This window comes from Syngnathus floridae, chromosome 1 (genome assembly GCF_059516105.1).
Source record: "Syngnathus floridae isolate MCC-2025c chromosome 1, RoL_Sflo_1.0, whole genome shotgun sequence".
NCBI classification, from domain to species: Eukaryota; Metazoa; Chordata; class Actinopteri; order Syngnathiformes; family Syngnathidae; genus Syngnathus; species Syngnathus floridae.
This window is the reverse complement of record NC_142413.1, coordinates 10,385,061-10,407,101: the sequence shown is the minus strand read 5'-3', so window position 1 is coordinate 10,407,101 and position 22,041 is coordinate 10,385,061. Positions and strand designations below refer to the sequence as shown.

The 22,041-nt window shown below is 43.9% G+C and overlaps 3 protein-coding genes across 5 annotated transcripts; all 3 read left to right on the top strand.

The window, feature by feature from the left end:
• The first annotated feature begins 50 nt into the window (after positions 1-50).
• On the top strand, positions 51-14,026 carry LOC148404007 (histone-lysine N-methyltransferase, H3 lysine-36 specific-like). 2 transcript variants are annotated; one of them, XM_088401450.1, is made up of 24 exons: positions 51-215; positions 932-1,090; positions 2,155-2,912; positions 4,316-4,457; positions 4,542-4,714; positions 4,901-6,515; positions 6,593-6,717; positions 7,230-7,461; positions 7,539-7,630; positions 8,079-8,171; positions 8,242-8,430; positions 8,510-8,602; positions 8,704-8,827; positions 8,908-9,108; positions 9,415-9,594; positions 9,801-9,957; positions 10,170-10,375; positions 10,448-10,560; positions 10,683-10,952; positions 11,040-11,156; positions 11,485-11,626; positions 11,687-11,793; positions 12,088-12,286; positions 12,768-14,026. In XM_088401450.1, the coding sequence occupies exons 3-24, from the start codon at positions 2,172-2,174 to the stop codon at positions 13,538-13,540; spliced, it is 6,084 nt and encodes a 2,027-aa protein (XP_088257576.1). In that variant the 5' UTR covers positions 51-215; positions 932-1,090; positions 2,155-2,171; the 3' UTR covers positions 13,541-14,026. The 2 variants fall into 2 exon arrangements, with proteins under 2 accessions (XP_088257576.1, XP_088212450.1); XM_088356324.1 differs by lacking the exon at positions 51-215 and adding an exon at positions 244-385.
• Positions 14,027-14,265: 239 nt separating this feature from the next.
• Positions 14,266-18,665, top strand: slu7 (SLU7 homolog, splicing factor). The gene is made up of 15 exons (XM_088388671.1): positions 14,266-14,403; positions 14,563-14,725; positions 14,944-15,097; positions 15,168-15,248; positions 15,339-15,503; positions 16,137-16,202; positions 16,296-16,427; positions 16,502-16,599; positions 16,705-16,772; positions 16,911-17,050; positions 17,259-17,420; positions 17,497-17,598; positions 17,691-17,768; positions 17,999-18,145; positions 18,215-18,665. The coding sequence occupies exons 2-15, from the start codon at positions 14,571-14,573 to the stop codon at positions 18,392-18,394; spliced, it is 1,728 nt and encodes a 575-aa protein (XP_088244797.1). The 5' UTR covers positions 14,266-14,403; positions 14,563-14,570; the 3' UTR covers positions 18,395-18,665.
• A 145-nt stretch (positions 18,666-18,810) lies between these two features.
• Positions 18,811-21,928, top strand: c1qtnf2 (C1q and TNF related 2). Of its 2 annotated transcripts, none has more exons than XM_088388691.1 (3): positions 18,811-19,674; positions 19,932-20,065; positions 20,281-21,928. In XM_088388691.1, the coding sequence occupies exons 2-3, from the start codon at positions 19,990-19,992 to the stop codon at positions 20,904-20,906; spliced, it is 702 nt and encodes a 233-aa protein (XP_088244817.1). In that variant the 5' UTR covers positions 18,811-19,674; positions 19,932-19,989; the 3' UTR covers positions 20,907-21,928. The 2 variants fall into 2 exon arrangements, with proteins under 2 accessions (XP_088244817.1, XP_088244810.1); XM_088388684.1 differs by having other exon boundaries at positions 19,808-20,065.
• Positions 21,929-22,041: the final 113 nt, after the last annotated feature.

Genomic DNA, 22,041 nt, shown 5'->3' with positions numbered 1-22,041 from the left:
TAACGTTATGTTAAATTAATTGGTGTAACAATTGTAGTAGCACGCTTCGCTTGTCTTGAGGTGAAAAGGAATTTAATAAAGGGTGACACTGCGTGTTTTTAAACGGTGCTGCAGCGAGGAGAGTGAACAAGTTCTTGTGTTCCCAGATGACATTTCAACTAAAACTTGACTAAAATTGCCCGCTTTGGGGTGTAAAACCTCAATTGTAAGACGAGGTAAGTACATTTGCTGCCAACACTCCGTGAACAGCGGCCGAGGCTGTCTTTTGTCTCATCCTGTGGCCCGCAGCCTTTTGTACTTCAAAGTTGGAAGCGTCGTCCACCGGCCGCTGCGTGAAGACAAACTGAAAGGCGAACATCTTAATCGGTCTAAACATTTTTAATTTGTGAGTGTTTACTGTCGTTTCGTTGTCGCTTATTTTTTTTGCCCAAGCGGCCTCGCTCCTTTTGCCGATGGGCAAAGCAAGCAACATGGCCGCCGCTGTTTGCACTATTGTACTGTATTCCACTCGCACGGGGCCCTCCGCTGTGCGAACACGCGTTGAGTTAAATGGCCATTCGAGAATTTATTGACTCGTGCGGATTTTGTCTGAATAGTGAACCTTGTTGCGCGTGCGCGAGGCAACCGTATGCGGGCGTGCGCGCTTCGGGAGAATTGGGTGTCACGGCCTGTGCTGCAAGCAGGCAGGCAGACTGACTGACTGACTGACTGGGGGGTTGGGTGGCGGTGCCGATTGGCTGCAGCTCACCAACACACTCGCTCGCTCTCTGGGCTTGTTTTAACACAAACCGGAGGCCAACCAGGCGCGATCATGTAGTCAATAAGCTAGCAGGAGTGCCAGAGGGGGGACCGCCGTTGACTCGCTGAGACGAGCCGGTCGTTATGGAGCTCGCTTTGTGTTTCTCAGAAGTGCTACTTTGTGTTTCTCCAGTGGCAGTTCGCGAAGAGGGCCGGCGCAGAGAATGAGCGCCTTGCCTCGGCCTACTCGAGGAGCCGCTGCTGGGATTGTGCACATCTGCGCATTAACACTTGCTTTTTGCCTCATAATCACGCGTCCGCTGTTGGTTTCACAGTGACCGACCAGCACATGGTGAGTTTTTCTCGCCTTCCACGCGTGCTTGATTTTTCTAGGTTGTTTGTAGCTTGCCTTGTCTGTTCCTGTGTATGTGTTTGTGTGCTGGTTCAGTGTCACCACCTCCTCTTCCTGCACAGCCTCCTCCATTGACTCCTCCGCCATAGCAATGGCCCCCAGCAGTCAGTCCAAGTAGCTTTGTTGTGCTGGATTTTTATGAATGAAATTTGTCACGCTCAAGTTAGGTTTTGTTATGACCCACCTCCTGTGTAGAAGCCATGCAATGACAAGTTTTCTCAAAATCATACTTTCCAATTCAATAACAAGTCCTCTGGCAGCTATGGGTAAACACATGAATTATTATTTAACTATTAATTTCAGTACTTTTCCCCCATACTGCTCTTCCTTATTAGGGTGGCACATGTGTGAGTGGAACCTATACTAGATGATTTTGGACAGGCGGCGGGGTACACCCCTAAACTGGTCGCCAACCAATCGCACGGCACAAATAGCTCAATATTTATACTTGTGTACAATTTGAATTAACCTCACATGAATGCTTTTGGGTAAGGATATTTGATACTACTGTTTCAGGCGATACCTGTATGAGTGCTCACTCTTTGATTACTTACCAATACTGTGTACAGAAACCACTATGACTTTTGATATTTAAAAATTAAGTATCAGCACCCCCAAGTCCCTGATGATCCATACATGATCCAATACGATACTTGGTGTGATTTTGTATTACATTATGCACATTTCTCAAAAATAAACCCCAAAATGGTAACTTATTAAGTCATGTATCAGGACTGATTTTGCTTCGCATGCTACACACATGCTTAGGCTCTAAAATTACACATATACAGTGCAATTAAGGTCAAATCACATATCATAGATCAAATATACCACTACTATTGGCGAGGGGGATACAATTGAAAGGAAACAGCTTTTACCAGGTTCTTCGGATGCAGCCAAAACCATAATTAATGCCATTGTTGATATTTTTCTAGCATAATAATTCAGGTGATTTTACTCTTACTGCTTTTACTGTTGCTCAGCATCTTTCCTTTCCTTGACAGGGGCGAGCCATGACAACATGAGTCAGTCATACAGATCGGCTTTCCGCTCAGCGTTTGGCTCCAGCAGCCAGCCGGAGCCGAGGCCCTGCAATGGCTTCTTGGACGCCTCCTATCGAAGTCAGTGCGGCATGGGGAAGCGCGGGTCGGAGCAGCCGTCAGCGTCCAACTGTTACGGCCCGCTGCATGACTTCAGCGCTGTGGTCAAGAAGGTTGACCTCCATGCGAGGAACCGCCTGCACCCTTCAAGCCCAGTCGGGAACGATGAGGAGTTTGAGCCACCGTCTGTCCTTTTGCCTCCCTCGCCGTGCAACACATCATTTGAATCTCTGCCAGCCTTCAACAGGAATGGCTTCCCTCATCACAGTCCGGACAGCCAAGACTGTTGTTCTCCCATCTCAAACGGCTACCTGCATTTTGGCACTTCATTGTTTGACAGCAGTGACACAAAGCAGAAACACCACGATCACGTTGTGTACAAACGGAACGAGGCCTTCAACCCTTATCACCAGACTTGGGAGCACGCTGTTACCGGCTCTCCAGCCTCAAACATTTCAGGCTCAGACCAGAGGACATACAAACCTACTGTTTTTAACCTGATGTCTAAAACTATCTCGGAACTCAACCCCATGCTGAGCCCCAGCGCACTGCCAGACATCACCATGAGGGACGGGTGGAGCGTGGACGAGGAACTGGAAAGTGATGGGGAACTTGCCGCTACTGAGCCTAGGCTAATTTCACCATCCGGCGGCAACTCTGATGTGAGTTGCAAACACTGCAGATTCTTTGTTTGGCACATCAGGAAAACCACAGCTTTGTCTCAGTGTTTTTGGATTGTACAACTCCAGATATTTTTCAGGCACTCTGTCTCTAAGTCAGTACGGCTCAATTAACACACGTGATAAGCAAAAAGGAGTTTGATTCAGTAGAGAAGTAGAGGTTGTCAATACCACATTAGGTGTGTATCAAATGTTTACATAGTAAAGTGATTGCAGACAGTGGAGTAATATGGAGGTTAGCCATATTTAAAACTTTGAGGGCAGGAGTCAACCCTGGTCAACTAAACTTTTTTTTTTTTTTTTTAAACTTAATATTTGTGGTCAATGCAATTTGGCCTTCTATGCATGCAGGTCATTTTATTTGTCCTGTCAGTGTAAGCAGCCATATGTGTCACTTGAAATGTACAGGCTGCCAAAAAAAAGAATCAGTTTTAAATTGAAACTGAGCAGTACATTGGGGTTGTCGTCTTATACAAATTCCAAGTATTTCAAAAATATATTGGTAGGTGGCATTGTGGGTCTCGAATTATGACAGTTGTCTGGTTGTTTGCCTTTTTGTCAGTTCTGTGATTGACAGATAATTTGTCAATATTCTCTCTGAGCCTGAGCAGGAAATGTGTGGATGGAAAAAGTTTTAACTGCATTTTTATCCCAAGCTAATGGGGCCCATCCCGTTTAAACCTCAACACAGAATCATAACTAATACTGACTGTTTAGTTTTCAGGCATAGAAGTAACATAGTCGCTTTAATTTACAGTGGTGTGGAACTGCACTCCATCATATTATTGAACATATTTTGATCACCTCATGGATACATCTAATTTTGGATCTCATTAGTTTGAGGAAACTGTCTTAGCTGGAAAAACTAAGACTAAGTCCAGGCAACTCAGACAATGGTACTCTGTGCCAATTGTGCCGCTGTCCGTTTTGGCATCAGTGCAGGCCTCTCAGTGGTTCTTGGCCTCTGACCCCTCTAATTTAATCAGGCCTCCCAACTTACGTGGTCTATTTTTGCTAACGTCTTCACTGTTTGCGGGGGCAGTTAACTCTACTCCTCATGCACAAGCTTATCCACTACATAAGCTTGTTCAACTCTGCACCTTTGTGATGAATTAGCAACATCAATCCAAAGCAATAGCAGCATGCAAACTCTTTCTAAAAACAGACTATAGTGATCTAGATAGAAATAAGCTTGTATGAATATGGAAGCCTAAAGACTAAAAAGAGCTTTCAGCCATGTGTACGAAAAGTTCTCAAACTGGATTTACAAAAGATATATTGCAAACCTAAAAGACAAAGTATGAGATTTCCCTTTAAACGTGTTCCGGACAATCGACATGTTAGATAATTATATTTGAAAAGGTTTTATTCTCTCTCTCTCTCAGTCCAAGAGTCCAAAAACAAGGCCTCCTCCATCAGTGCAACATGTAGAAGGCGAGTTGGTGTGGGCAAAGTTCAACAGGCGGCCCTGGTGGCCCTGCCGAGTTCTCTGCGACCCTCAGTTGGGCCTCCACACCAAGATGAAACGTAAGCTTTCCGTCACACTAGCCGACCGCAATTGACCTGAAGGTAATCTTTAATGTGATCGTCGTTTGATTTGTTATGTTCAAGTGCCCAGTCCGCGCCCCTGTCGCTTGTACTTCCTGAAGACGATTGGCGAGATGGTCGAGTGCGCCTGGGTCCCGGGGAACGCCATTTTTCCTTTCAAAGGCGGCTATCAGTTTGATGACCTGCCCATGCTCAGACCGAGAGGGAAGCAGAAGGAGAAAGATTACAAGTACACGGTAAATTACACACATGACTTGGATGAATGTGTAACAACAAATATGGGAATTCAATATAACCAAACTGCATATTTGGGAAAAAGAAAACAAATCTTGTGGCCTCTCTTTCCCTTTCCTGTTTTTCTTTTTTTTTGGTGGCAATTTTCATCGTGAGTCGCTATCAAATGTTGCTTCTTTTTTCTGCAGGTACCCAAAAGTTTGCAATCTGCCTGGGCGGTCAGTGTAAGGGAAGCTGAACATATGCTCTCCGTGCGACAACAGAACGCCAAGTGTTTGCCCGCAGTGTCTCTCAACGGAGAGGAGTCCGTACAACACGTCCCCAATCAGGAGACCCCCTCTTTTTACGAAGATGCTCGTCAACTCGCATCGCCCGATACTGTTACCGGTAGGATCGAGCAACACGTAATCAAAAACCCAGCAGGATCTCTGTCCAATCACAGCAAAACTTACAAAAAGAAAAAGAAATGTCTGTCAGACATATTTGGGCACATTATCGGTGGTTCGGCAGGATCATCGGTCACCACTGACACACCAGACCTTCGTGCAGCGAGCCAGGCACTGAAAAAAGAACCAGAAGACTCACTATATGTGGATCTGCAAACACTTCCTATATTACATTGTTCCGAACAGTTAACAATGTCTCCAGTACGTGAACTAGAAAAGCCCTTCACACAAGAAAAAACAGTTCTCACTGAAGCAGTCCAGCATTCTGCTGATTCACATCATTCTGCCAGCACCTTTTTGGACTTTTTGGACTGTACCAATCAGAGATTAAGGGACGATGAGGAAAGATCTCACAGTCCGATGGCCGCAAGCCAAATCTCAGCCCACTCTGATGATTATCGTCCGGATGAATCAAGTGACAATGTTCCTTTAAAAACTGAAACGTCTCCTTGTTGGGAATCAATCACCGATGCGTCATCCTGTGTAGATCACAGCACTCCGAAGAAGCGTGCGAAGAAGCCTCCCAAGAAAACAAACAGTGTTGGCACCTTCATAAATTCTCCTCGTGTGGACCAAAGGGATTCCTTTGCGGATCCTGTTCAAATCAAGACGGAGAATGTTAGTCCTGTTAGCTCATCATCTTCCTCCCACTGCCCCTCTTCATCACTGTGTCCCATGGATGCTTTCCTGGATGTGAAGGAAGTCACGTTTAAGTCCCTTGTTGGCGAGAATAGCGACTCCCAGGTGGCCACGTTTCGGCCTGATTCTAATTATAAATTCAGTACCTTCCTCATGCTCCTCAAAGACATTCATGACACGAGAGCCAAGGAGGGGAAGCCTCTGCTTATCCCACCGTCACCCGTGCTGATCAAGGAGGAGCCCTTAGTCATTCCTTCTCCTTCCTTTGGTGATCCATTGAGGGGGTCTCAAGAAATTCAAACAGAGGTTGAACCATCGAGAACGTTCTCAAGAGTGAAAACCAAGTGGAGGACTAAAGCTATCATGTCAGCAGACACCGACCACTGTTTGATTGAGCACTCCGACAAACAACGGCGAAAACAGCGACTTCCAGCCAAACTGAAACCTTCCTTACCTGGCCTTTCCTCCAACATGGCCGATTTGGCTTTCGGCAGGGAATTTGTCACTGGCCACGGCGATTTAGCCCAATCTGATCATCCTATTCCCTATGAACCTGCTGCCAACTACCTCGACAAGCGTTCTGAATCTCCCATTGCCCCAAAAAAGCGCTGGCAAATGGTCGAGGAGAGCGAGACCAACGGCTCTTACCCAATGAGAGCATCTCCAGATGACAGCTTGTCAGACAATAACTCGTTCTCCGAGGAAAGCAGTGCAGCCCGTAAGACGAGCCCCGTCGGTCGGTACTGCTTGGTTTGTTCAAAATAACTCCAAGAGGCTTTTTGTGTGTTCACGCAGGTCATTCAGAAAACAAACGTCTCCGGAAACCAACTAAACGACTCCTGGAGTCTATAGAGGAATATGAAAAAATATTCGCCCCAAAAAGGAAATACACGAAACACATCTTAGACTCAGCCGATACGGTAATATGCTCGTTGCACTTGCATACAGTACATCACAATCAATTTACTCACCTTCCTCAGGTGCATTCATTCTTATTCTGAAGGTATTTTCTATAACTATCAATGGATTGATTTCTAAATCTGCCTGAAAAAGAGAGAAACTGATTCTAAACCGTAAAACAGCAGTTGCTGCTCTGCTTAGAATATTCCAGCTCTACAGTCTAAAGCACTGGTGTCAAACTCAAGGCCCGGGGGCCAGATAAGGCCCACCACGTCATTTTATGGAGCCCGTAAAGACAAATTGTAGTGGGTGTATTGTGTGTGCATGTGCATTTTGTCACTGCTTCTACTTCTAAAGTCTCTCTTCTGCGACATTCTTTGTAGTGGATTTAACTTGACAATCACTTCCATAAATCACACAAAAAGCTTGCAATGGTCGCATTTCCAAGGATTTGATCTTGTTTTCTCTGTGTTGCTTGAGGTAGATAAATATCAGAGAGCATCTTGATCTTGATGCTATGTGTACCTCTCAGACTCTTAGTGATACCAGTGAAACTGTGTCGCCGGTCCTGGATCTCAGCATACCATCGGAAACACTTGGCTCACCGTCGGTCTCCGTAGCGCCCCTTACGTCTCTGGTTTCAGAGGCACATGGTCACTCTCAGGGTCTCTTTCCCCGTGAACAGCCCCCCACCTCCCCAACACCAACTCAGCCCCCTCAAGGCATGGTCACAGAAGATGATGATGATCTCCCTCTAAAATCTGGTATTTTAATGTCTGAACAATCCCATGTGTCCTTCCTGGATATTACATGATGATGATCATTTTGCTTCTGGTTACAGATTCCACAGCGGAAAGAAAAAGGCCTCGGAAGCTGTCACATAAGGTTTTGGATTGTAACAGTGATGAATTTTCAGCCCTTCCAAAGAAAGAGGTAAGTAGCTACTACTAAGCCACGACTGGACTGGACATTTTTTTTGTCACAGAATTCTGCTGTCAAGATTGATCACTTTTAACTCTTTCATTCCCAGAGATGTATTTTTATGTCTTTTAAGAATCCAGACATTCAATCCCAAGTGCTGTATGTATTTTGTATGTGTACATTTGTTTTCACGTGGCTGGCATTGGGTCTCTTACAGGGAGTTTACTGTATTTTGAGGCCACACGTAAATGACAGAGTTCAGACTTGGGAACAACCAGTACAACATAAAATCTAGTCATTAAATCAACAGAAGCCGACAAGCTTAACTAACTCTTGAACAAGTCATGTCATACACAGAGGATAATATTGAATATATTACTTTTTTTATGGCCAGGACCATTCTTTGAATTTCTGTTCTGATTGTGCGATCCTTTTTAAATATTGCTCTATTTTCACACAGGAGCCAAAATATCCTCCAAACCTTATCCCTGAAGTAAAAGTGTTGGTTAAGCAAACTGTGATACCTCAGAAGCTCAAACATAAGGAACATATGGTCAGTGTTCGGCTCAACAACTACCAAAATTGTTGTGATGATAAATTAATCTTTTAAAAATTATTTCCAGCTCACACCAGTAAAGAAAGAGAAATCTAATCCCAGCACATCTTCCATCCCTGTTGCTACCACTCCCCCCTTTGAGGCTGAGGATGTCAAGTTTGTCACTCCGACCAAGTCCCCTGAGCAAAAGGCCATGTTGATGCCCTGCAGCATGGAAGAGAAACAAAACACAGATTCTGACACTCCCAAATCTGAGGTGATCACATATGGCCTTTCCTCATTTTCAGTTAGAGAGTTATGTAGCAAAGACGAATGTTCTTTCTTGATTTTTGCAGGTGCTTGATGCCAATTTGTTGGACAGCCCATCTTCCCAAATGGATGTTAAAGTGAAAATAGGTGCTACTTCCTTTAAGGAGAACATCTGCCAGGTAAGATGGAAAACTGTGTTAACAAAGAACCCCCGTCCGTCCACCTCACAATGTGTTAGGCTTCAGAAACAGAATTGTCGTTTTATGATGTTTGGGTGTAGATTTGTGAGAGAACAGGAGATGTCCTGGTTTGTGACGGCCATTGTTATGGAGCCTTTCACCCTCAGTGTATTGGTTTGTCCGCGCCACCCAAAGGAAAATTTCATTGCCAGCAATGCACCTCCGGTGAGTGACACTGCCGTCTACGATGCCTTGTGTTGCCATCAATGAACTAAATTCAAATTGTTCCTTTGCTGCTATTTCAGGCATTCATACGTGCTTTGTGTGTAAGAAGTCTGGCAATGGCGTGAAGCGATGCATAATCCCACTGTGTGGAAAGTTCTATCACACCGATTGCATCATGGCCTTCTCGGCCACGCAGCGACATAACAAAAGCTTCCGCTGCCCCTTACACGTTTGTCTGTCGTGCCACATCGCCGATCCTCTCAATGCTTGCAGCTCCAAAGGTAAGACGCTTCATATATTGTGTCGACTAGACAATTTCATTAATCGGTTGCAAACTTTCCATGGGAGGTTTTGTGAGGGACTATAACTTGCAATAATAAAATGTGACTATTGTGTGCAAGTATAATAATTTAGTTTAAACAGACATCCGTGAAATATTAGTATTTTGAATTAGTATGTGCAATTGTTAAAAAAAATAGTTGCAATGAGTTTTGTAGTTGAATAAAATGAATGTTGTTGGAGCCAGCCGACCTTAATCAGATGAAAAATCCATTCATGTAAGTGTGGCTTTTGTTCTCGCTGCGCAGGACGTTTGGCTCGCTGTGTGCGCTGCCCCGTGGCTTATCACGCTAATGACAACTGCATGGCAGCCGGCAGCGTGGTGCTGGCCAACAACGGCTTTCTCTGTCCAAACCACTTCACTCCTCGGAAAGGCTGCAAGAACCATGAGCACATCAATGTTAGCTGGTGCTTTGTGTGCTCGGAAGGTAATTTCATTTTTGAAGTCTCCTCTAGTGTTTATGGATTGACTTAGATTTGCCCAGCGGGATATGTCCATGCTGTTCGTCTTTTAATATTCCTCAAATACGTAAGCGAAAAGACCAAAGTCATCAAAAGCCGTCGTGATTAAAAAAAAAAGAAAAAAATGCAACAGTCCTTCAGTGCTTTGAATGCTTTTGCTATAATTTTGCAGGAGGCAGCCTGCTTTGCTGTGAAGCCTGTCCTGCTGCTTTTCATCAGGAATGTCTCAATATGGAGATGCCTCAAGGCAGCTGGTTCTGTAATGATTGCAAGGCGGGAAAGAGGCCACGGATCAAGGACATACTCTGGGTCAAATGGGGGCGCTTCAGGTAAGGTTCTGTATTTGGATGCAAGTTTTCAAACGTTATATATATAGACAGGTGTTTCTGCATCAGTTTGGAAAATCGGCTCACTCCATCTTGACCAAGTTTGAATGAGCTGTCGGGCAACAAATTATGTAATGTGTATCCGACAGTGTACTCGTAAAAGCGTAATTATCTTAAACTGATTCGAATGTATGAATGTATATCTAACTCTGTAGGTGGTGGCCTGCTGAAGTGTGTCTGGCCAAAGATGTCCCAAATAATATCTTGAGGATGAAACATGAGGTCGGGGAGTTCCCGGTGCAGTTTTTTGGCTCCAAGGATTTTGTATGGACCTATCAAGCCCGCGTGTTCCCTTACATGGAGGGTGACACCCACAACATTGAGAAAATGGGCAAGGGGGCAGACGCCGTGTACAAAAAGGGTAAGCTGGGCCACAGTGCATTTCGAATATTCGTCTCGGACATTTTCTGTAAAATGGTTTCTTTGTTTGCAGCCCTGATTGAAGCAGCAGAGCGATTCAAAGAACTTCAGGCTGAAAAGGAAATGAGGCAGCTGCAGGAGGACAGAAAGATTCATAAGAAACCGCCGCCATACAAACATATTAAGGTGCTTTTTCTCAATGCGTGGTTTTTTTTCCGCCAGCACTTCATTGCAAATGAACTCTTGAAATGAAAGTGAAATCTTCAAGATTCAAGATTTTTTATTGAATGTTATATAAATCTTCTTAGGTCAACAAGCCAATTGGGAAGGTGCAGATCATCACGGCTGACCTATCGGAGATCCCGCGCTGCAACTGCAAGGCGTCGGACGAGAACCCGTGCGGCGTGGATTCCGAGTGCATTAACCGTATGCTGTTGTATGAGTGCCATCCTCAAGTTTGCGCTGCAGGCGAGCGATGTCAGAACCAGTCCTTCACAAAACGCCAGTACACCACTGTTGAGATATTTCGGACACTTTCGCGTGGCTGGGGTTTACGCAGCGTGTCTGATATTAAGAAGGTGGGTCTAAATGTCATGCCACAGCTCACAAGTTGATGTTTGTTCTGGGCACGCTTGCCGCCAATACGCTGTTGTGACTCTTCACAGGGAGCTTTTGTGAGTGAATATGTGGGGGAGGTGATAGATGAAGAAGAATGTCGGGCCCGAATCAAATATGCTCAGGAAAAAGGCATCTTTAACTTCTACATGCTGACACTAGACAAGGTAAAGTTCTGAAGAAGAAAATAAAAAGACTATTTTCTCAGTTTAGAGTTGTTCAAATGAATGGATTATCAAATCAATTGATGACTGGATGATGGAGTAATCACTTCGAATCTCTGTCCAAATCCTCTCTCAACAATATTTTTTCATTCATGAAGACAGACTCATAAGTTTTATCGTTTAATCAAAACAAGACATTTGAAAGCATCAGCTTTTTATTAAAAAAAAACAATAACCGCACCAGTAATTGAATCTGTTTCAACAGAGTTGCAAAGTGTACAAACATGAATCCCTCTTGTGTGATATTGCTCAATTGTTCTTTTAATTCCAGGACCGAATCATTGACGCAGGACCCAAAGGAAACCAGGCTCGCTTCATGAATCACAGCTGCCAGCCAAATTGCGAAACTCAGAAATGGACTGTGAATGGCGATACCCGCGTGGGACTTTTTGCTCTGCAAGACATCCCAAAAGGTTTGAGTTGCATTGTTGTTGTTTCCACGATACTGTACTGATAGAAGGTATGGCTTTTAGGTGTGGAGCTGACTTTTAACTACAACCTCGAGTGTCTTGGCAATGGCAAAACCGCCTGTAAATGCGGAGCACCCAACTGCAGCGGCTTCCTTGGCGTTCGACCCAAGGTAAAAATTCCAATTCTCTGATAACGCTTGTCCTTGATTTAGGAACACGCAGCTGCAAACTTAACACTGCAACACTATTTTTGCCATCTTTACTCCTCTCTTGAAGGAAGACTTCACTATAAAATCGTGTTCCACAAACCATCATGTCTCTACACCAAGGTTATTATAGTTCATGAAAACAAACAAAATAAACTAAAATTGAACATTTGTGTCAATAGAAAAAGATCCACAGCCCTATGTCACATCAAGGTCCATGATCAATGACCTGATATTGCTTTCTGCCATCTCGTTCAGAACCAGCCACCAGCTGAAAAAATTAAGGAAGGGAAGAGGCGAGGGGGCATGAAGAAGAAGACCAAGCAAGAGGTGACCAAAGAGAGGGAGGATGAATGTTTCAGCTGTGGTGACGGGGGCCAGATCGTGTCTTGCAAGAAGCCCGGTTGCCCGAAGGTCTACCACGCTGATTGCCTCAACCTGGCCAAAAGACCTGCAGGCAAGTAGGGTCTTCTTACCCCATCAAACGGGTTGGCTGTCGTCAACTATTCCTGCTATTCAAACCTGATCACATCAACCAGGGTTTGAGAAATAAAAATAGCCCTGTATTGTCAAAAAGTATAAAACCACTAAAGACAATTGTGCAATATATGCATTTAACGTGTATATTTTCCGTCCTCCACACAAATAATTAATTAACCCGTATAACGATAGACAATATCAGATTTATTGTACATGTTTTGGTCTAATAGTTTGGCTTACCTTAAAATAAAGGCAAGTTTCTTTGGAGGGGGGGGGGCTTTAGTATAACTGACTGGTATCAGCAGCCTCCATGAGAATTTGCTATCTGGATCGGTACTCGCCCATTCTTTACCCTAAATTTTCAGCCCACAATACAAACCAAAATATCGTTCTATGTAGTAGATATTCGACTATTCAATTACTAAATAAAGTATAAATGACCATACTATAATTTCCAGGGCGATGGGAGTGTCCGTGGCACCAGTGTGACATCTGCGGTATAGAGGCAGCTTCTTTTTGTGAGATGTGCCCCAGCTCATTCTGCAAAGCACATCTCGATGGCATGCTCTTCATCTCCAAACTGGACGGCAAGCTGTCTTGCAGTGACCACGACCCCTGTGGGCCCGACCCTCTGGAACCAGGCGAGATCCGCGAATACGTGCCCAACGCGGCTGCCTTGAATCCTTTTGCTGTGCCACCTGCTTCCTGTGAAGCTTCGGGATCTGAAGATTCTTCCCCTGCCACCTGGCACGGCGGTCGGGCTGGCCCGGCCACTCTCAATCCTCCTCCCCCTCTTCCTCCTCGTCTGTACATAAACACAAAGACGTCTACCTCAAGCTTCATCCCCTCGAGCGGGTCTTGCCTCACAGACGAGCTTGAAGAAAAAGCATTCTCCAGCCCGACGTCCTCCAAGGGTCAGAGCGATGATGGTGAAATTGAAGAAGGAGAGGTGTGTGGTATCGAGGTAGACCTGGACGACGACAATGATGATGATGACGATGATGATGATGACGACGACGATGATCTCGAGGAAGAGGAAGAGGAGGAGGAGGAGGAGGAGGATGAAGAAGCAGATGATGACATGGGAGCGATAGAGTTAGTGGAAGATGAACCACTGTACAGAGGAGGCACCCTTGAGGAGGAGGAGGAGGAGGAGCCAAACTTTTATGGCAGTTGGGGTGATTACGTTGAAGAAGAAGCTGGCGATGAAGACGTCGAGGACGATGACTAGGGAAGATGGGAAGACCATGAATGGCAAGTGACCCTTAAAGTCACCTACTGTAAACAACTGCAACATTCCCTTCTCCCTGGTACAATATTGCCTTGTTATCCCAGACAGCTACACTAAGAGATGGGATGCGTTTTGGTGCTAAGACCCAACGGGCACGTTCACTCAGTTTCTTTTACTTCTGTTGATATTTGTTTGTTTATGTCTGGTGCATTTGGCTCCAGTTGTGCACTCTATTATACATTGTTTACATCGGACTTTTTTTAAGGACATATTTTTTTGAAAATAAAAAAAAAACAAGATTTTTTTTTATTATATTAATTTGACAAAACTGTAATCACAAGGGCATTTTGTTGTCACTGTCTTTGACAATGTCTTAGTGAAAAAAAGAAAAAAAAAACAAGAGTGGTCATTGGAATGCTCTTGCGCCATTGTTTCCATGTTATGTTTTGACCCAAATGCAAAAATAAACACACTGTAGTCACTGAAGCCTGGGACAAGCATATTTTATAAGTAAAACAAATCTAAATACTTATTTTTTTTTCAGTTTACATTCATAATAAATAGATTGATGACCGAGGCCATACATGAGTTTTATATCGAGACAGTTTCTAATTCTATTCACATTTGAGCAAATGGGGAACCATTCAAAATTCTACACACAGCGATCCACTACCTATTTATGTAATTCGCTTCTGATAGGTGTCGCTCTTTCACATTTTGCTACATTTGGACACCACAGATTAAGAAACTATGACGTAATTTCCTCGGCGCAAAATGGCGAACATTGTAAACTAATGCTGCATTTGTGTTAGGATTTTGGAAAGACGAATCTAATTCTGACATAATTACTGGATAAAGCCAAGGTAATCAATTTGATTTTCAAAGAGATATCAAATATTCCGGCAACGTCATTGAACTGCGACACAGCTGTGAACAAACGTATTTACGCGTTATTTGGACTGCAATGTGCAGACATCTCGGCTCCGCTTCTGAATGTTTTTAAAGGCTCATCCGTGTTGCAGGTTGAGTCATGGCTGAGCAGGACGACGGGAAGGCCGCTGTCGAGGGTGTTGTGGACCTGGATGAGCCCAAGAAGATGACCCGGGAGGACTGGAGGAAAAAGAAGGAACTCGAGGAACAGAGAAAGCTGGGAAACGCTCCAGCTGAGGTGGACGAGGAGGGCAAGTACGTAAACTCAAGTAAAATCTGCACATGTAATGTGTTTATCAGCAGTGTTTGTAATCTTCAATTGTGCAGCACACACTTGTAATTGCAATTTTTGTTGGTTGTTTATGCAGTCGATCGATGAACAACACACTCGCTTTTGTCCTTTGTGTCTAGTGTTACAACTATCCTTTGCTCCAGATTTTCATCACTTGTTCCTTATTTCACTACTTTCCTAGGGACATCAACCCGCATATCCCACAGTACATTTCCTCTGTGCCGTGGTATATTGACCCATCCAAAAGGCCCACACTTAAACATCAGAGACCACAGACAGAAATTCAAGAGAATTATTCTGCCATTGGAGAATGGTACAAGAGAGGAGTGCAAGAGGTGAGAAGAAATAAACCACTGAACAAATAGGACTTTGAAATGACTTAACTCATGTCAACGTTTTCAACAGAACACTGTTACTACTAAATTCCGCAAGGGTGCCTGTGAGAACTGTGGTGCAATGACACACAAGAAGAAAGACTGTTTGGAGGTAAAATGACTGAACAGCCCATCAGTCAAAGAAGAAGAGTGTAAATTGTTGCACTGTGACCTTTTCATTGATTACTTTTTTTGCTCTCAGCGACCCAGAAAAGTCGGGGCAAAGTTTACTGGCACCAGCATTGCGCCAGATGAACATTCGCAGGTGCAACTCAAACTGGATTATGACGGAAAGAGAGATCGTTGGAATGGCTACGACCCTGAGGAACACCAGCGCATAGTGGAGGAGTACGCCAAAGTGGATCTGGTAAGCAGTCTTATCAATTGACTGTGAATCAAGTTTAGCACGGTCGTGTGCTACATGTAGGCATAAACTGGTATTATATTCTGACTGTATGAGAACCATAAAAAAAAAACATATTGCGGCATTGAAATTAGTAAATCACAATGTCCCATCATTGGTGAGCTATTTTTAAAATAGTGTCCTTGGGGCCTAACAGCTCCTTAATCAAGGCAGCAAAAAGATGAAAAAGAATGAAATATACTACCTCTGTGTGCGTTGTGCTTCTACTACTATGCACCTCTCTGAGCAGCTGAGAAGAGGAAAACAAAAAGTGGCTGGGCTCTCGTCATTAAATTCAAAGAGGCTGGTCACTTTATCATCTCTGCAAGCAGCCGATCACATTGCAGTGGGACGTTGCCTCATTAGAATTTAAGACAAAGAAAGAAAAGAAAAACTCGTTAACTGCAACGGACAGTTTTAGCAGTTATTAAAACCTTGACATTTTAAAACTGCAGCAAACTGTCAAACATGTTATCAGCCCAAGCCTGGCAACTGTTTTTGAGTCACATTAGGTGGGCATGTTTTATCATCCGGCTACAAACTTAATCTGTTGATCTAAATGATTATATGATGATGTCCTCTATGTTCACTTCTCAGGCCAAAAGGACACTGAAGGCTCACAAGCTTCAGGATGAGTTGGCGTCAGGGAAGCTGGACCAATCGGTGAGCTTTTTGGACACTGAATAGGCTTGTCCCCCTGTCCTTTACCTCGAACTATGGAAAGCACTTTGGCGATGTGGTATCATTTCTCTGCAGGAACGGGAACATGACAGCGAGGATGAGGATGAAGATAAATACGCAGATGACATCGACATGCCCGGCCAGAATTTCGACTCCAAGAGACGAATCACTGTCAGGAATTTGCGTATTAGGGAAGACACAGCTAAAGTAAGAGGCGCCTGACCAAAGTGTGCGGTACTGCGTGTATATGTCCAGTAATATAAATATCTGTTTCCCCACAGTACTTGAGGAACCTGGATCCAAACTCTGCCTACTACGATCCAAAGACCCGAGCAATGAGAGAGAACCCATATTCCAGCACTGGCATGAACCCCGACGAGTAAGTTCCTGGAAGTAAAACGGCCGCCGCACAATGTTTGTGTGTGTGTGTTTGAAATGCCTCAAGTCGATTTCCATTCACATTCCGTTTGGGTTTTGCCTACAGAGTGGGATATGCTGGAGACAACTTTGCCCGCTATAGTGGTGACACCATCACCATGGCTCAAACACAAAGTAAGGCACTAAGAAACCGCTAACAATCAGGAGAACGTGAGCTATATTTGTATTAAAAGCTGCAACAGTGAGCGTTAAATTGATCCATAATACGCATATCTGCGACCTCTTGAAGTATTTAACACCTTTTCCTGTTAGTGTTTGCCTGGGAGGCCTACGAGAGGGGCTCGGAAGTGCATCTGCAGGCTGACCCCACCAAGTTGGAGCTGCTTCATCGTTCCTTTAAGGTCAAGAAGGAAGACTTCAAAGAGCAACAGAGGGAGAGCATTCTGGAGAAGGTACACTGCCTGTATTTTCCGAGCGCGACTGTTTTTTCAGTCCATAAAAGTGGTATTGATTGGCGCATCCTTTGTTTTCACCATGGAACATTTGCGAGAGGGCCACAAGCGCAAAATGAAGTGGTGGAGATCTTGCGTAACGTGTTTCAAACTTTGGAGAGTATGGCTTTAGAAGGTGTTGTCGCATAACTATTTGTGTTTTCAATAGTATGGAGGCCAGGAGCACTTGGACGCACCCCCTCGGGAGCTCCTATTGGCTCAAACTGAGGACTACGTGGAGTACTCCCGTCACGGCGCCGTCCTAAAAGGACTCGAGAAAGCCGTCGCTCGCTCCAAGTATGAGGAAGATGTACTCATCAACAATCACACCGTAAGGACGGCCGAGCGTGCTTCAACTGGTTGTGAATGGCTTCTGACTGTCCTGACCAAATTGTTGTGCTCCTCAGTGTATTTGGGGCTCCTACTGGAAGGATGGCTTCTGGGGATACAAGTGCTGCCACTCCATGGTTAAACAAAGTTATTGCACTGGAGATGCTGGCATTGGAATTGTGAGCGCTTATGGCACTTTGAGGCTTTTTGCGGTGCACATTGACCTTGTAACTCACGTCATCTTTTTTTTTTTTTTTTTCAAATCTTGAAGAGCAACTCTCAGTGTGTCCCGTTTGAGGATGGTGTCAATGAGCTACAAGAGGAAGAGCAGCCCAAGACTCTGCTGGAGGTAAGAGATATTAATGCATTGTAGGGCTGGGCTATTGATGTTAACGTAACATTGATTTCAGTTTTGATGTTTAAATGTAAAATGATCCTGTTTCATATGTTAGTTTGACACCAGAGACCTCTAGTGGTCTGAAGCAAGTACTGCACTTAGTTTTGCCTTCATCAGCAATCAATATCATAGAGCCAAATTCTTAATCTATCCTTCTTCATGTCACTGCTCGCAACCGTCAGATGCACCAAGAAAAGATGAAGGAGAAGAAAAAGAAAAAGAAGAAGTCCAACAGGAACAAGAACAAGAACAAAAAGGAGCAGCAGCACATCAGCAGTGACGACAGTGATTCAGAGGATGAAGAGAAAAAGAAAGAGAAGTTGAAGATGGTAAAGTGCCTGCTTGTGCTGTACTGCCCGTCACTTCCCACTCTTTGCTGACCCATTTCGTCCTCGCAGGCTCTGGAAGCAGAAGACAAGCGCGTGAAGAATGTGGAAGCAATGATGCAGCTGGACGAGAGGAAGAGGCCTTATCATAGCCTGCAGGAAGTGAAGGCCCCCACCGAGGAGGAGATCGAGGCCTTCCGCATGAAACGCTGCCGGCCCGACGATCCCATGGCTTCCTTTCTTGGACAGTGATCTCTCCCTCGTCCCTGTTGTCCCCGCAAAACTTTAGCCAAGGACTCTCCCAGAGCTCTTGCTCGGTGAAACAATGTCTCACTATGTCCTCGAGTTGAGTCTCACAAAGGACCACAGTCGATTAGACATTTCCAGTGCTACGGGAGAAATAGTGACAAATTCACAGTTTTCCACCCTTTTAAATACATTGCAGTCACACAAGACTGCCTACAAAGACAAATTAATTATTTGTTCATGCATTTTTTTATTAATAAAATTGCTTTGTGGTAAATATTTTACTTTTTTGTAAAGCTAACCTCACATGCGATGCTGACGGTGCACAAAATGCACAAGCATAAGTGAACTCAGATTCTGTTAATGCTTTGGTTCATCATGTGAACAAGGAGCAAAAATGTTGATACATTTTTTTCCAAATTATAAAAAAAATTCCAAACGTTTTATGTTGATCCAACACGGAAATAAGTCTCTTTGGATAAATCTGCAAATATTTACTGTTGCGAAACCAACATTCTGAAGATGTGGTCAATTGCAAATTAAGATAGGTCTTGCAATGATTAATTGGTTATCAAAAAGGATTATCGATTACTTTATTTGTCCATTTGTTGTTTCAGGTCTTGTTTACGTTCTGTTGTAAAGCGTCTGGGCCAGCGGTGAATACTCCATTAACAAAAAAAAACAAAAAAAAATATATATGTATATATTTTTTAAACTGGCTGCTTTTTTTAAGATAAAGGTGATCAATATTTTGATCCAATATTTGGTTTTATGTTCATATTTTGTTCTGAATTATCGATTAGTTTTCAAAAATTTATTCTGATCATGCTCTCACAATTTCTGTTCATATGGTTTAAGTTGAATGGGAATGCAGTAGTAACTGAACACACCCATTCCCCCAACAGCTGGACCATGTCTCAAAGTGACAAAAGCACCCGGAATCGTTTTTACACCGCTTTCCGACATTTCAACTACACTTTTTAGGTTTATAAATTTAACATTCAGGCAGCCCTTGCTCGTAAATCATAATTCAGCCGTGCAAAACGGTTTCTCTGACTTGAATTTAATGACATCATGGTGAAAACATTTGTTGTTGTTTGGGGGGGGCTGAGTAGCTGGGCGGATGTTATGGACTGCGAGTCACTGAGTTGCACATTTCCTTGCAGAGCTTCTCCAGAAGAATACACTGATTTGACTATTGACAAACAGCATGAAAGACCGATTGCTACCTGATGCAGAAGACAGCCACTGAGTGTGTTGAAAGAGCCCATCATCATTTTCAACTAGTGAGTTTCTTGTCGAATTGAATTGAATGTTGCCTCAGTTCCTTTTCTTTGTCTAAGCATGTTTCTAGAAGCTGCATCGGACAGCTGCATGGTCTTAAATTACATTCTCCTCCATCTTTTCCTGACTCCTCAGTGGCCGCTGTTCTTCATGTGTGTGTGACGACCTGTCTGCTCTCGGTGGTCCTCTGCCAGTCCATTTATTCCCCACCAAAGAAAGGACGCAACATCACTATCCACTCGTCTAATCTGGTTTGCAGCCTTCCAGGCCCGGTGGGACCTGCGGGGAATCCAGGAGCCCCTGGGTCACCTGGGGCAATGGGGCCAATAGGAGCGCCTGGGAAGGATGGTCCAGATGGGCAGGATGGAGAGAAAGGAGAAAAAGGAGATGAAGGTACTTGATAATAATCTCAATTTGGCCTCTTTTTTAGTGAGGAAATTCAAAAAAGATCTAGCTAAATCTTTTGGAACAACCTGTAGGTTTTTGTCGTTTCAGTTCACGTCAGCGCTCATTGTTTACAAACATTAACAGTTAAATATCTTACAACTATACACTTGTTCACCCCGGTGTGCATTTATAAAACACTCCAACTCTCATTTCTCACTCAGGTGATCAAGGCAGAGCCGGCAATCCAGGCAAACCGGGCTTAAAAGGCCGTGCGGGCTTCATTGGCAAGGCCGGACCTCGAGGACTAAAGGGCCAACGGGGGTCACCGGGGCCGGCTGGAAAAAGGGGGCAAAAAGGAGACGAGGGGGACGCCGGTCAGAGAGGAGAAGCGGGAGGCTGCGATTGCGGCGCCGCTGCCCGCTCCGCTTTCTCGGTGGCCGTGTCAAAGAGTTACCCCAAAGAACGCACGCCCATTCGCTTCGGCCGCATCTTGCTCAACGAGGGCAACCACTACAACGTGAGCAGTGGCAAGTTTGTCTGCGCCATCCCCGGAATCTATTACTTTGCCTACGACATCACTGTGGCCAATAAGCACCTGGCTATCGGGCTGGTGCACAACGGACAATACAAGATTAAGACGTTTGATGCAAATACAGGGAATCACGATGTGGCGTCCGGTTCCACTGTCCTCCACCTCCAGCATCTAGACCAGGTCTGGTTGCAGATCTTTTACTCGGAGCAGAATGGACTCTTCTTTGATCCCTTCTGGACTGACAGCACATTCACAGGTTTCCTTATCTACGCTGATCAGACTGATACAAAAGCTAATTTACAGGGTGACGCTTGATATTTTTTTGATAGTCTGATAGTTTCTCAATCTTTTTTTTTTTTTAAATATATATATCTCCTTGTTCTTTAGGAAAAAAATACATTTTGTGTGCCCTCACTTGTCTAAGTAATTTTAATAATAACAATGAAGCAGATAAAATTGCTCCAATACTAAAAATATTAGCTTTGATGGCCCCCTTCCTGATAAATCTGAATAAGTCTACCTCCTCTTGTACTATTGTAATGGATTGTTTTCAATGTGTTTGTTGAAGATGATGTGAGGCTCTCTGCCTTAGGTTTTCCAGTTTAGCTTGTGGCCTTTATGTGGAGGGAAAAAAGGTGTGAACATCCCTGGTTAAATGATCAAATACTGACACTAGATGGCGCTACAAACACTAAACAACTGAATAAATGTGAAGTAGCCTTTGGAATGGTTTGAATGCGCTTCAGCATATTACAAATTCCGAAGCCAAAATTTTGAATTTTTGTTCTTATCCCATCAATTTTTGCATAAGATTTCAGCGATCCAAACCATTACAAATAAACTCATTCAGCACACATCAAACTATTCACGTTCCCCAAAGTTCCACATCATCCATGATAAAATTTCACATGGAAGCAAACACACTGAACCTGTCCCCGGTACCCGCAGCTCCGATATTTTCACAATAAAACTTTGGTAAATTTTAAGGTTTATATAGGCCTACCTATTCATTCCACATTACTTGACCGATTCACACCATTCAAATTTTAAACTTTGTCTCATTCAGGAATCAGGATGTATGTGAAACTACAATCGTCCCTATGGATGCCTCCTCCTACAAGTAGATTCCCACCCCGTTGGCCTCCTCACGATCCTTCGCAGAATTGAGGAGGTAAAATAATAAATACTTCATCATACTAGGAAAATAAAAAATATATTGTTTTCATTATAACTATCCACCTTAACATGATATAGTTCTGCTGTGCAACTACCCAGTCGCAATCGTAATTTTATTGAATATTTGTTAAATATTTAATTCTCTGATATAGTCCATAAAACCCGAGCATTGTTATTTGGTGTAAATAAAATTCACCGAACAACAATAATGTCTGTATTGTGGGGATTACAAAAAGCGGGGCGGGGTGGAGTGGGGGGCTGGTCAGTTGACCAA